Here is a 14,181-nt window from a genome sequence, read left to right as displayed (position 1 = left end):
AGCTCTGTACACGTGCTGTCCTCCCACCAGTCCTTGTTGTCCTGGTAACTCAGTCTTAGGGAAGGGAAGGAAGGCACAGGAAGGTGGGCAGAACTGTCTCCAGTTTTAATGGGGAAACACACACTGGGGACTTGGTGGAAGGGAAAGGACAAAAGGGAGTCCTGCCAAGGGATGGCCGAGTGTTAGCGGGCTGAGGGCAGGAGGATCTGTCAGATGGAGCCTGGGGGAAAGGGAAAGATGAAGAGGGGTGAAAGCTCCCGGCCCAGCTTCTTCTTGAGGGTGTAAATGGGAATGATTCATCTTTGCTTTTGCTGTTGATACCGCTGCGCATACAGTGACAGCAGCTGAATAGCTGAGCATTGCTTGCTGCTGGAGAAGCACGGGATAGTGATCTTCATTCAGCAGCAGTGTTCTATTGCAGTATGACCACAAAGCTGCTGGCAAAGGGCTGGATGCTGTGAACTAAGAATGGTTTCTGCAACATCAATCAATATCTGGCCTTAACCAGGCTGTCCGGAGGGATCACAGAGCACGCAGGGTGTCATTGCCATTGAGGGCAGAACAGAAGCTATTTCTGCAGCCAAAGCGCTCGCAACCTTCACCAAATTGCACTTGGACCAAGAGTTTGGGAGCACGGGTGAAAACCCATCACCCTCCTGCTGCCCCATCCCCATGCACCCAAAGCCACGCTCCGCTCTGGCTTCACTCCTTTCCTACCTGGGGTGCCCCTAAGTTCTCTGCCCAGCACCACGCAGAGCACGCAGCAGGGGATGGGTGGCTCCATCTGGAACAGAGCGACCCGGAGACACAGCACGGAGCTGTACGGCTGTCTGCAGGGCGGCATTCCCTCACTGCGCTGCGAGGTGTCGGGCTCACACAGCTCACGGGCTGCGTTTGGTGGGCTGAGCACACGGTGCTCTGAGCGTGTCACCACCTCCAGCTGCTCGGATCCATCCCTGTGCTCTGCCTCAGCATCGCCCTTACAAAAGCGCTGTAAATACCATTGATGCAGCTTGGATTTTCCTTTCTTTCTCTATCCTTCTTCCTTCATTTTCCTGTCATCTTTCTTGGTACCTTTCCCAGTTTTCTTCCCTTTCTCCTTTTCCCTTTTCTTTCTCCTGTCCCAGTTTCCCATTTTCCCTTCCTATCTCGATTTTCTTTCCTCTTCCCCCTTCCCCTCCCCTTCCTCCCCATTCCCGTCCTTTTCCTCCCTTCCCCACCTCCCGTTCCCCTCTCCCCTCCGCCTCCCTCCCTCAGCCGGCAGCGGGGCGGAGCGGGGCGGCGGCGCCGCCTGTCACTTCCCCTTCCCCTTCCTCCCCATTCCCCGCTCCGCGATCCGGCTCCGGGTCAGACCGCAGCGCCCGGCCCGGCCCCGCAGCGGCCCCGCAGCCGCCATGCCCCGGGGCTGCCCGCCCGTCCGTCCGCCGCCGTGAGTACCGCGCGCTGCCCCACGCGTGATTTCGGGGCTCCCCACGCGTCACCCCGTGCTCACTTCGCCCCCCGCCCCCTCTGTCACCGGCTGGGGCTATCGGCATCACCGCTCCCACGCGTGTCCCCAGCCGCTCTCACGCATTGCTGGCCCGTTCCCACGCGTACCTCCTCGCTTTGCATCACCCGTCCTCAGCGGGGCTGCGGGCTGCCGGGGGGGGGCTCAGCCGCAGCGGGTCGGCTCCAGCCCCGCGCCGGCTGCGGGATCACTTAGTGCGGATAAGGGCTGGCGCGCAGCCCGGCTACCCCGAACTTCTCCGGGATGCGGCACTGCTGCCGGCTCTTGGGTTTGGTTTGGCTTGGAGGAGCAGAGAGGGTCCCCCCGGCAGCGGGATGCCGACGGGAGCGCCCCGCCGGACGCCGAGCTGCCCTCCCCGGGCTCCTCGCGGTGCGGTGCGCGTTGTTCGCCGGCCTTTCACCGCGGGGCGCCGCGGTCCGGGATCTTGGAGCAAGAAAAGCTCCTTGTAACCGAGAGCGTCAAACGGCAGCCGCGGATGGACGGGGGTCGCTCGCACCGTGAGCTCGGAACTGAAGGGCTTTCCCTCGCTGTTAGTTCCGGCTTGTCTTGTCGTTAAGAATGGAATTAGGGCTGGAAAAAGTGATTTTTAGCACTAAGCGAGGACTTTTCTGTACGACGAGTTTATCCTGGAACGCGCTGCAGAGCACATTCACATTGCAGCAGCTCATCCCGAGGAGCTTTCCATGCAGGCGTTGTTCCACAGTGGCCGTTCCGGACAAATTCTCTATGAAGAAAAGTCCCAAAAGTTGTTGGCTTGCTTTCATGCCGGGATTTTGGTTTGCATGTCTTTTGCCACCACCTTTAGGACTTTAGGACATAATACTTTAGGAGCGTATTATTTGATGCATTAAAAGGTCGAGGGCGCGTTTTCCCACTATGGTCCTTTAAAAACAAAACAAAACAAAACAAAACAAAGCAAACCCAAACCAACAAAGCAGCCGTTCAATGAAGGCAGGACTCGTTTTTCTGGCTTTCCCGAAGTGGAAGCAAAAAAGGCACGGCTGAGCAAATGACACACCAGCCAGATGCGCGCAGACGCCGCAGCCTCGCCGCCGGCTTTGTGCTCCCCATTGGCAGGAGGAGACGGCGCTGCTGGCGTTCTGCATCCTCCGGTGGCTGCCGGCTGGGTCAGCGTTACCATCTCCGGTGCCACAGAGGCGCTGATGTTGCTGCTGGGGGCCGTGGGGGATGCTGGCAGTGGGCTGTGTGTGCAGGTGGGCTGAGCAGCCCCTGCTGTGGGTGCGTTCCTGGGTGTTGGGGTGCAATGGGAGCCGCTCTGCTGCTGTTGGGATTGGGGAGACTGTGCTTTTCTCAGAGCGTGGATTGAATTGCACGCGGTCAAAGCCTGTCGGTATCGAGTGGCTGAGTCAGGCTTTAAAAATACTCTCAGTAAAGAGCAGCCTTTGTGCTGCCAGGGTTGGGCTGCGTTGCTGAACGGATGGAGAGGGAAAGCCACGCTGCATCCCCATCCCGGACTCAGAAAGGCCAGTCCTGTCCCTTCAGAGCACACTGGTGGTCTGGGAGTGCAGAGAAGTGCCATCCTAAGGGCAGTGCTGCCCTTAAGACAGTTCCCTTGTGCTTGCTAAACTCTGTAGTGCTTTGGGAGTATTTGTACATTGTGTCAGGCAACAGAGCTTGAGAATCACCTTTTGTATCTGTAGGATTTACAGATCTGAGGTCTCCGTCTGTGTGACAACATGGGCTCAGGGTTGTCATCTGGTGGTACCAGGTCTGGGGGCTCCGTGTCACCAAGCTCTGCTTTGCTAGGAAGAGGGTTGGTGTGGTTTGTGTCTCATGTGCTGTAGGGGATGGTAGTGCTCTGGGAGCTGCAATTGCCCCTCTTTGTGGTGCAGTGATTTCTGGTGCAACAAGGCTCAGATTCCCACTCACAGCCATGACTAACTCAGTGTTTCTGTTTTGCCGTCGAGTCTGAGCAGCACAAAATCCTTTAGGGTTTTGCACATCACCTTTTCTGGCTTCCCATTAAAAAATGGTGAACGCATTATACACGCCGTATTGCCATAGCATTGTATCTGCCACGTTGCAAGAGCAGCAAATTCTCTGTTTGTTTCTTCTGCTGGGGAAAATGTGTGTGTGTGTGTGTATGTGTATGTACAGCCTCAATCTCTTTAGCTTTAGACAACAAAAATAGCAACATAATCTTTCCTGCCTTAAAGGCAGCAGAAACCTTTGCAGCGATCCCATCTGCAGCAGCCCAGGTCGGTCCCTGGGTACCAATGCATGGCCCCAACCAACCCCAGCAACGCACCACCCCATGGGCAACGCAGCCGTCAGCCCCCATAGAGCCGTACCCCTGCAGGCACAAAGCTGATTGCTCATCACAGCGACGTGGGCTGCTCGGAGGCGAGAGGGAGATGTTTTGTGCTGAACTGACCACGTTCTCCTCTCGCAGCTGTTTGAGCCGCACGATTTGTACAGAGGAGAACAGTTCTCCAAGGTCCTGAGCACATTGACAGCCGTAAATAAAGCTACTGAAGGTAAGGGGAAAAAAAAGCATGTTTTGTCTGTTGTCTTTTCAAGTGCTGTCTTATAGGTGTGCTGGGGGGAGAGGTATTTTAATGGGGAGTCGGTGCTGATTTCTGGAGGCTTGGATAACTGTGCCTGATGCCGGTGGGTCAGTGCTTCACCTTTCCACCAGCTCAGGCTCTGAGGGTGGTGATTCAGAGCTGCTGGTTGCACTTTGCAGAGCGAGATTATCGCTTCGCAGCCGGGAACCTCTGCTCGGTTCTGACAGCATTAAGGGACCTCAAAGTAGGTCAGTGTAAAGGAGCCTCGGTGTAAATGAGAGCGCATACCTCCCGAATGCAAATGGCAGGTTTCAGGCAGCGTGTTTGAGAGCCGAGCATAAAAACAGATCCGTCTGTGGAATATCTTCACCGAATGTCAAAACAAACAGTGCTGCCAGATGCTCACTCAATTGTATCGATGTTCCTCTCCGCGCTTTGCGGATCCCATCATGGGGAGCCAAGCGCTGACAATTGCTGCCGTTGACTTCTCCTGTCTCTCTCAGTGCAGAGCTGCTGCTGGAGCAAAGCGAGTCACCTCCTCCTGTTTCCATCCCCGGTGTTCAGCTGAGCTGTATTGTCCCGGTACTCAGGGACTGCACTGAGCTGGGAATAACATCTCCTTATTGTCCTCATCATATGAGGGCTGCTCTGAAAGCAATGCCTCCTCTCTTATGTTGACCCATGGCCTCAGAGGTGGATGTTGGTAGGATGTTCTGTAGCTGAGAATTTGACCTATCCAACAGTGTTATTGTGTGCTTTGCATCTGTTGTCGTTTCCACGGAACTAAACAGGAGGCATTACTTTCGGAGCAACCTACATACAAGCACAAGGAGTCCCGCATGCCACCAAAACCCAGCATCAGCGTGAGAGCTCAGTTTCCCTGCTGGATAGCACATATTAGGTGATTAAGAGTAGAACCATTCGAAACCCAGAGCAGCATTTCCCTGTCACAGCAAGGTTTCCCTCTTGCTTCCTTTACCAACTTCTTGGGCTGGAGCAGAGTGAGCACAGCTTTGCTCCTGTGTGACTGCCGTCGTCACAGCAGCCTCCCCTTATTAGCAGCCCCGAATAGGGTTTTGCAATCACTGGGTGAAGCTCAGGACACGGCTTTGCCATGGAATAGTTTCTATCACGCGTTCCCCAAGGGGCTCTGGGGAAGCTGGGATCCTCTCGGTTTCATAGCAAACATCTGTTGGAGCATATGCTTTCTCTATTTAAATGTTAAAAAGCGCAATGCCTGTGATATAATTAGCTGCTCAGGCAGAGAGCACCCTTGGGAAAAGTACAGGGTAAAATAAATACATGGCTGAAAAGTTTGCTTTTTTGGTGGCTTGGCCACGTTCCTGAGAAACAGGAGCCCGTGTCCTACAAAGTACTGCCGTGGATGGGTCTGTCTGAGTGCTGAGGCTCTGGGGCAGCAGGACCAGATCGGTACATCCTCAGCATGTCTGCACCTCCAGCCCCTTCTGCAGGGCATCCACAGCGTGCAGGAGACAGCTGGGGGAGCAGCTCAAGAACGTGCTTCCGAGCATCCATCCCCTTGAAGCCCAAATCCTTATGCCCTCATGGAGCAAGTAAGTGCAGGCATCATGTGTGGTGTGTGAACTCAGGGTTCAGCAGCTGTCTGTGAAGTGACAGCCACACAGAGCTTGATGCTTTTATCTAAAAGAGAGGGCAGGGGAGGAAAAGCAGCTGTGATGGAGCAGGCGAGGCTCTCCTGCCTAAAATAGTGTAGGAATGTGAGCAGAAAACCCAGCTATTTTAACCATAGTTGAAGCAACATATGGCAGCAGTGTTCCATGCTGGACCAGGCATAAAATAGGACGCTGTCATGATGCAATATAAATGATACACTTCCCTGCCAAACTGTCAAAGTCAGTTTTACATTTGTTTCTAGGTTGCAGCAGATATTTATAAAAGCTTTGGGAGATAGGGAGGGGCAGGGAGAGAGAAGCATAAAATCTGCAGTAACCAACTCATTTCCATGGGACTGTGGCTGATGGCTTGAATAAGCAGAGAAGTCTGGACTCGCGGTTTACGCCCTCTCCTTTTGGAAGGAATGAAGGGTAGAACATCTCAAAGTGGCGGCCAGGCCACTCCTCCTGATGTGGGAGCAGCTGGAACCACTCGTACTCAAATATCGGGGTGCCTCAGCAATGACAAAGCCAATGTTTGCAAAGAGGGTTTTTCATAGCGAGAGGTTTTGGCGTTGCTGCAGCAGTCTGGAGAGCTGGGAATTCACAGTGTGGTCATCAGGCGTTGTGTAACGAGTAGGGCAGGAGGGAGCACTGACTCACTGATGGCATGCTTGATTTGATGTGAATTCTGTCCATCGCTGGAGCAGGGACTGGACAGACCAGTGCATGTTGTCTGTCGGCGCCTGGAAGTCGTAATCGTGGCCCTGGTGCTATTGTGCAAGGCACTGTAGGAAGGCAAAGCAGAAGGCAAAGAGCTTGCAGGTTGTGTTGCTTCAGATCCATCTAAGGAGGTGTTTTTTTCTATTGAAACAAAAATCCTCTTGGGAGAACGAGAGCCCCAGCTGAGTTCCTGTAACTCCCACCAAACTTCCCCTTTGGAATGATTTTTCCATGTTGACATTCAGATTGGAGGATAGCAGGGGCACAGGAACCTTAAGTTTGTGTGTTGTGATTCCGGCACACTCGGTGGCTTGATCCCCTTCTCCTGTTGCAGCCTTTGCAAGGAGGAGCTCCAAACACTATCCAGAAGACTCACACCCCCAGCACAGCGATGCCTGCAGGCAGCACTTTGCTCCTCCCCGGGCTTTTGTGGCCTGTGGGCACACCAGCTCTATGCTGCAGTTGGAAAATACCTTCTCTGGAATACAGGCATTCTTCAATCGGAGCAAAAGCAACAAGAGAAACCTCAAGACGTTCCACACTGTTCCCTGCAATCTCAGCATCCCCCGTTGCTTCATTGCTGCAGGGTGGCACATAGTGAGGAGGGGATGTGATTGTTTTCCCACACTGTGGCATGAGGGGCAGTGGCAAAGGACTGCTGGCAATGACAGTGCCTGGAGAACCCTGTTTTCACCTCCGTGCAGCATCTGAGCACAAGTAGGGCTGATGCTGCTCTTTGCATCGAGGCCACTGATCGGGATGCCAAAAAACTTGCCAGAGGGTAAAAAGTCTCGTGGTTGCCCTTGGTATCAATATAAAAGCAAATTGCTCATTGTGAAGCATAGATCTGTGTCAGAGCGGCATCCTGATTTCCAATATCTGGCATGCATTGTCACGGTCAAGCCCAGAGACCAATTTGCAGAGCACTGAGCTTTGAAGGAAGCAGCTCTGAGAGCTGTAGGATGGGTTGGTCCTTTCCTTGTGCTGGGGGTGATGCTCCTGTCCTTGCTCCAAGGAGTCCAAATCCCTCTCTCACGTGGCTCCTGGCACTGCTCCACCAGCAGCAATCTCTCAGCTGTATAATGAACCCAGAAGGACTTGTTTGAATAGAGACCGATTGTGCTGAACAGCTGCTTGCATTCCTGCCCACTCTGCTGGGAAGCCCACGCTGCAGCTGCAGAGGTGACCTGAGGGCGCTCACTTGTGAGCCAACCTTTGAAACACCTTCAGCAGCGCTTACTTGGGATCCCAGAAGCGCTGGGCTAAGCGTTAGTCTGTTTTCATCCGATTTAATGGGGATTTCAAAAGAAAGATTGCCATTAGTGGAGTGGCCATGGCAGTATGTAGAATCATAGACCTCTAAGTCCATCCCCAGCCCACCTCCACCATGTCCATCACCACATCCCTCAGTGCCACATCCCTGCAGTTCTGCAGCACCGCTCTTTTGGACAAGAAATCTGTTCTAATACCCAACCTGAGCCTCCCCCAGAGCAACTTAAAGCCATTTCTTCTCATCCTATTGAGAGTGCCTTTGGGCTGCAGCTCATCTTCTTCCATCATAGGAGAGTTAACCCAGCCCAGCAAAACCATCCCCCTTTGGTACTGTGCTCTGACTGATGCTCCTCCAGCTGTTGTTCCCCTGTCCTTGTTTCCTCTGTGGGCTTCATTCTTTGCTTTGCTGCCACGTGGAGGGTTTGGGACCAGATGGGTGAAACTCAGGCACTGTTTTTGCTTTGGCAGATCAGCCGTCCGAAGGGCCATGTTTGCATCCATCGGCTCTTAGCTCTGCAGCTGGAGGTGCCCACACCGACTCCAACAGCACAGCCTCACAGTCAGCAAAGGTGCTAAGGAGGCAGTCCAAGACTGTGGTATCCTTCATTTCATATCCTATTGAGGGTGTGATGGCTGCGGGGGCAGAGAGGTGGGGGTGGTAACTCTAAGCTGGAGCACGTTGTGTCCTGATCTCCATCGTGGCTTTGCTGCTCTGGGTGCAGAGTCTGGTGGCTTCTCAAACTGCTGTGCTTCTCTTTGGTAAATGAGGAGGCCGATGCTTATCTATTTCCCATTGCACTGATGAGACTGAATTAATTCTTGGGAGGGACCTTGTGATCCTCTGGCAGGGTGCTTACACAAGAGCAAGATGTTTCTGCTGGTGCAGGCTGCAATACTGAAAAAAAACCAGCTGTAACAACAAAGAACAATGGCTTGTCCTGGTGGATTCTGCTTTGTTGGACTATCCACTGATGTTTTTCCATGTTTTCTTTCCTTAGGAGATGACCGAGAATGGCAGTCATCAGCTGGTGGTAAAGGCCAGGTTCAATTTTAAGCAGACCAACGAGGATGAACTCTCTGTTAACAAAGGAGACATTATTTATGTCACCCGGGTTGAGGAAGGGGGCTGGTGGGAAGGGACCTTGAATGGAAAAACAGGCTGGTTCCCAAGCAACTACGTCAGAGAAATCAAATCCACCGGTAAGCACGTTGCTTTCAAGGGCTGATTGAATGACAGCAGTATAATGCAGCGTAGATCCTTATGCCTTTGGGAAATTGCTGCTATTTATTAAGGACATGGGTGTGCTTAAGGCAGCGGTGCTAATGGAAGTATGAATGGCACGAGGAGGGGAAAGCCTCGTCTCTCACATCACTTGAGAGCTGCTTCGCCCTCTTTCCTGTGTTGTCCTATTGCTCTGCTAGCAGCACACGGCTGCAGGACGGGGCTGGAAGTGCTGTGTGGGTCTGCTTGCCTCCAGTTATTATGGGAGCTCTCGGGTCACTGCAGTGTCTAAGCACAGAATTGGCTTTTTGTTAGGAACCTCCATCAGGCAGTGCATTTGCCTTCGAGCCTGCCATTTCTGGCAGGAGCAGAATGGATGCTTGCTGGTCCCTGCAAGGAAAGCAGCAGTGTCTATATGGCCATAAGGAACAATCCCCTCTTTTAGTGCACAGCCACGGCTGATTTCACAGAGCCCATTTCTCCCCCGATGCATCGTCTGCTGTGAAGCTACGGGCGATATCGAGAAAGGGAGAGTGAGGGAACGATCCACCTGATGACATTCGCCTTTATTGAGCTGTGTCTCAAGTGTCCTTCACCTCTTGTGCAGCTCACCCTGCTGTGCTTCCGAGGCTGCTGTGTGACAGCAGATTCATTCTTTTTGGACAAAATTCAACTTCAGTTTCTTGTTGTGTCTCGAGGGCTTCCCGTCAATGCAGACCTGTTGTGAGGCATCAGGTGTGGTATGAGGAGTGGCTGCGAAATGCACAGCCCCCCGTTAGATATTGTTGCTCCCACTCTTGCAAGGGAAAAGAAAGGAAGGAAGAACAAAACGAATGAGCGAGCGTTCAGAATTAGGTCAGTTTTTATTTCTCTCTAAATGAAACAATCTTTGTTAGGATATCTCATCTCCTGCCATTTCCCTGTGGGAGGTGATGGCTGAGCTGGAGCAGGACGTTGCAGCAGACTGAGGGCTCATCTGGCACAAGCCAGGAATCGCTAATTAAGTCCGTGAGCGGAGAAGAGCAGCCTTTTATAAAAGGAGAGCAGTACTCATTCCCATGGGAAAGGTTGGGTGGGAGAAATAGCAACACCTCATGGAAGCAAAGGACAAATCCCAATGCGGGAGGTGGGCGAAGCCCTTTCCCTGCTGGCCCTCCCATCTCAGGATGGGAGTGGGATCCTCGCAGGGTGCAAAGCTGAGGATGCTCTCTCCGTGGCTGTGATGCAGGGAGCATCATCTAACTCGCTGCTGCCAGGGACAGCCCTTGCTGTGAGCTGGGTTGCTGCTGTCCTCGCCTCCAAAGTGCGAGACGTGTCACTCAAAATAGAGTCAGTGTTTATTTCAGCAGTGTCTGCACTGCACTCTGCCGTGTCCTGAGCGTGCCCTTTAGGGGGAGATAAGAGGGGACAGAGCTTCTGGCTGTAAGTGACAGGAAACTCTACAAGGGCAATAATTAGACAGTATGTCATGCTGCGCTTCCCAGCAGCTTAATTTATCAATTCCAGCTTCTCCCCTGCTGTCGGTGTGAAAGTAATTGCCTTCCCAGAGTGTGCAGGGAGAGAAAGGCCCTCTGAGGGACTCAGCACAGGGACAGAACCTCTGGGGACCAAATGCAGGTGGGTCTGCTGCGGGGCATGTGCTTTTCAGGGGGAGGAGCAACAGAGCAAAGACCCTCGTGGGGGTGAGTGCAGGTGAGTGCGTGTGCATGCACCAGTGGCATCCACAGCTATTCGGCATATGCATAAGAAAAGGAAGAGGAGAACTGACTGCCAGGTTTGTGTGAGCTTTGTTTCTTCAAGTCTCCCTTCATGCACAGCTCTTGCATGGCAGGGTTCAGCTCACTGACCGGCGTTGGCTTCAGGTGCTGGTTTTGTGTTGCAGACAGGTCACTGTGTGTTCACATGGGTGATGGTGGATTTGCTGGGCATGATGCAGCAGCGACTTTTCCTGCTGGAGTGAGAGCTGTGCTGTATTGTTTATTGATGGGTTTTGTTTGTGTGTTGTTGTTTTTTTTTGTACAGATAAACCACTCTCTCCCAAAGCATTAAAAGGACTTGAAAGCACTCAGCTGACAAAGAATTATTACCCTGTGGTGAGTTTTAAAGTGCTGATCATACATTTTAATCAGTAGCATATTATTAATCTTCGGAACCAGCTCCTTCCCTTAGAAATCACTGAAGCAATTTGTAACAATTGAGGAAGAGACTCTGTATTTAAATGCAGCTGTTGCCATTTCCTTCAGTCGGGGCTGTCGAGACGATAAACCACAAATGGAAGTTGCAAAATGTCACAGAGTCAGACTGCAAGTGGGCAGCTGGGATAACAGAGCGGAGGTGGCTGCTTTTAGAGCAGTGTCAAGCTGGTTGCCCAGAGAGGTGATGGGTGCCCCATCCCTGGAGACAGCCAAAGTCAGGCTGGATGGGCTCTGAGCACCTCATTGAGCTGTGGGTGTCCCTGCACAGTGCAGGGAGTTGGACCAGATGGCCTTTAAGGGTCCCTGCCAACTCAGTTGGTTGTATGAACAAGGTGTGATGCGTGCTGGCTGCTGAGGTGGAGCATCAGGACAAGATTGAACTCAGCACATCCTTGCAATGGCCACTGGACTATGCCCTGGTCTGAGCTGTCCATATTTTGGCCACTGTTGTGTTTAAGTCCTTGCAAGCAGCGGTCCCAGGGTGCATGCACACATTGGTTTGCATACCTTGGCAGCCAGTTCTGCGTGCAGGGTTAGGCACGAGCCTCTTGGGAGTCAAATCCTAAACTCAGATCTGAAGTCACATTGTCTTCATGCTTTGCCAGGGAAGAAAGAGCAGCCCTTCACACCTGCTGTCCGGTCCTCCCCCAGTTTGCAATGCACAATCCATTAGTTGGGCCCCCAGGGCTTTTCTGAGCATTCTGAGTTCTGCATTAACAAATTGAGATGTATTTATGGGCATAAAATACACTTCTGTGGTTTCCCACACTTTGAAGCCTTTGCCTGGTCCCGAGTACCAAGATCTACTCAGTGCTCTGTCTCTCACCCTAGGTGTTGCAAAATATTCTGGAAACAGAACGAGATTATGCGAAGGAACTACAGTCACTTCTGGGAACTTACTTAAGACCCCTGCAGTCTTATGATAAGTAAGATATAAGGGCATCTGAGATGGATAGAACCCTGTGAAATCGACCACAGTTCATTCCTTTCTTGCTTTTGAATGTTTAGGGACTGTCACTGCCCTTCTGATAGAGCCTCACACCTTTGTGAACTAGAAAAAACCAGAACCATTGGTACAGATTTCTGCTCTTTCCCCTTCCCCAGTGGTCGTGCAGGCGCTCAGCTGCTGGAGATGGGCATTTCTGTCTGGTTGAGGGCTGGCTGCTCCCATCCACCTGCAAGCTGCCGTGTGCATGCTTCCTGGCGTTGTACCTTGCATGGCTTCTTCCCTTGTCATTTGTCTTGTGACTTCTCAGCCCTCAGTGGCACCTCCCAGTCATCTCTTCCTTGGGTCCCTCTTCATTGGCGTTGCCTCTCATTGAGCCTGAGCTGCTGCTGAGCAAGAAGCATTCTGCTTAAACTCCCTCAACATCTCACTTTCCTTCCCCAAATCTTCCCATTGGGATGTCTCCAGCTGTGGAATTTCCCCATGCTCTCAGCCTACCCACACTGCAGGCAGTAAGAGGCTGAAGTGAGACACAGAGAAGCACGGTGACAGAAGCAGGCGTGCTGCTTATGGTGAGGAAAATTCCAGCCTTAAGGAAGAAAGCAACCCCTGCTTGTAGGGCTGCCCTGTGGGACCCTCCTCATGTAGGGGACCCACAGTATGAGCCTGTAAAGACAAAGCTGTCTTTGTGTCTGCTCACACACCTTCCTCCCCACCCCTGGAAGAAATCCCATCTGTCTGTGTCTATTAGACAGCTAAACACGTGAGAAGATTAGCGTGATTAAGTGATTAAAATCCAATTAAGGTAATCCTTGGCAGCAGACTTCTTCTCTGGGAGTCTGTGGTCTGTAGCTCACGGATCATGGATTCTGTGTTTCCCCGTGATGTGTCTGGGGAAACAAATCCGTGGCCCTTTTTGGAAGGGCTGCTTGCAGGGCTATCCTGAGAGCTCTGCTTTGGTGCTCATTGGTGATTTGACTCTTCTAGGCTCAGTGCTGTGGACATCGCGTCGCTGCTGGGAAACGTGGAGGAAATCAGTGCATTTCAGCAAACCCTGAACCAAGCCTTGGAAGATGTTGCAAAGTAAGCTTATGCCACCACACTGGGGTTGTTAAGCTATTAAATTGCAGCTAAAAATAATAGAAAGACCCGTTCGTGGACGTTAAATATGGAAAATAGAAGGAATGAAGAAAGGCAGCAGGCAGTGCTTTGGCAGGAAGGAGAAAAAACGTTGACAGGTACTTGATGTGAAAGCATCATTGTGCAGACATGTGCAGGGATGAAGATGGGGGTTGCTGGTGATCCAAGAGCAAATGCTCAGAGGTTGTGCTTTCCTTTGGGAGCCAGCTGCAGGGGGCTGCGGCATCTCATCTGCTGGGTCACCCTGTATCCTGGGCTCTGGTGCTCAGTAGAACCTCAGTCCCACCTGAGGACCTTCCTCCTCAAAGTGAGAGGTGTGGGTGCTCCAGCTGTGCAGCGACCCCACATAGCAGGTGGCCCTTGTGCAGATAGGCGAGCACATCATAGGTGCAGAGTGCAGATGAAGAACCTCAATAACAGCATGTTGGTGCTTTTAGGCTCCCTGAGAACCAGCAGCGTGTGGGAGGCTGCTTTATGAACCTGATGGCCCAGTTCCGCTCCCTGTACCTGACGTACTGCGCGAACCACCCTTCTGCTGTCAATGTCCTCACACAGCACAGGTGAGTGATGGACGTGGCTTTTGCCCCAGGTGTTGCCAACAGGATGAGGAGACAGCATGGGATCTTGCTGCTGGGAAAACTGCTAGGCGTCTGGGCTTTCCATTTGTCTCTCTCAGCCATCTCCTGTGCTTGTTGTAGTCTAAAGAACCTGGGTGCTACTTCACACCTGTGGCTGCAGTGCTCACCCAGATGGGAAGATGTTCCCCTGTGCCACAATACTTTGGGCACGTTGTTGCAAAAGGAGGATGTTCATGAAGTCACCTCAAGTTGCCCACTTTAATGACTGAGCTGCTGTTCAGCTGGCTGGTTGCTCTGCACTAACAGCACCTTCCCTCACTCAAGCAGACACCTGAGTTTGTGTAAGGCATTGCTCAGAGCAGAGCACTGGGAGCTCTGAGAGCCATTGTGAGGGTGTGCAAGGCAGCAAAACACAGCCCTGCTTCTTGTTGTTGCT

The 14,181-nt window shown here is 52.4% G+C and overlaps 1 protein-coding gene across 4 annotated transcripts in view; it reads left to right on the top strand.

Annotated features, from left to right (window-relative positions):
- ARHGEF6 (Rac/Cdc42 guanine nucleotide exchange factor 6) overlaps positions 1-14,181 on the top strand; it is a 29,711-nt gene that overhangs the window by 2,850 nt on the left and 12,680 nt on the right. For 2 of the 4 annotated variants that reach the window (XM_072335114.1, XM_072335113.1), the window contains exons 1-8: positions 1,290-1,429; positions 3,921-4,005; positions 8,133-8,260; positions 8,663-8,864; positions 10,909-10,979; positions 11,913-12,007; positions 13,015-13,110; positions 13,605-13,727. In XM_072335114.1, coding sequence (XP_072191215.1) covers positions 8,666-8,864; positions 10,909-10,979; positions 11,913-12,007; positions 13,015-13,110; positions 13,605-13,727 — 584 coding nt within the window. In that variant the 5' untranslated portion in view covers positions 1,290-1,429; positions 3,921-4,005; positions 8,133-8,260; positions 8,663-8,665. Of the gene's footprint in view, positions 1-1,289; positions 1,430-3,920; positions 4,006-8,132; positions 8,261-8,662; positions 8,865-10,908; positions 10,980-11,912; positions 12,008-13,014; positions 13,111-13,604; positions 13,728-14,181 lie in introns of those variants that run through there. The other 2 variants (XM_072335117.1, XM_072335116.1) reach the window with 2 other exon arrangements.

Source organism: Excalfactoria chinensis, chromosome 4, assembly GCF_039878825.1.
Source record: "Excalfactoria chinensis isolate bCotChi1 chromosome 4, bCotChi1.hap2, whole genome shotgun sequence".
In the NCBI taxonomy this organism is placed as follows: Eukaryota; Metazoa; Chordata; class Aves; order Galliformes; family Phasianidae; genus Excalfactoria; species Excalfactoria chinensis.
The sequence above is the reverse complement of the archived record's forward strand: the minus strand, read 5'-3'. Positions and strand labels throughout refer to the sequence as shown.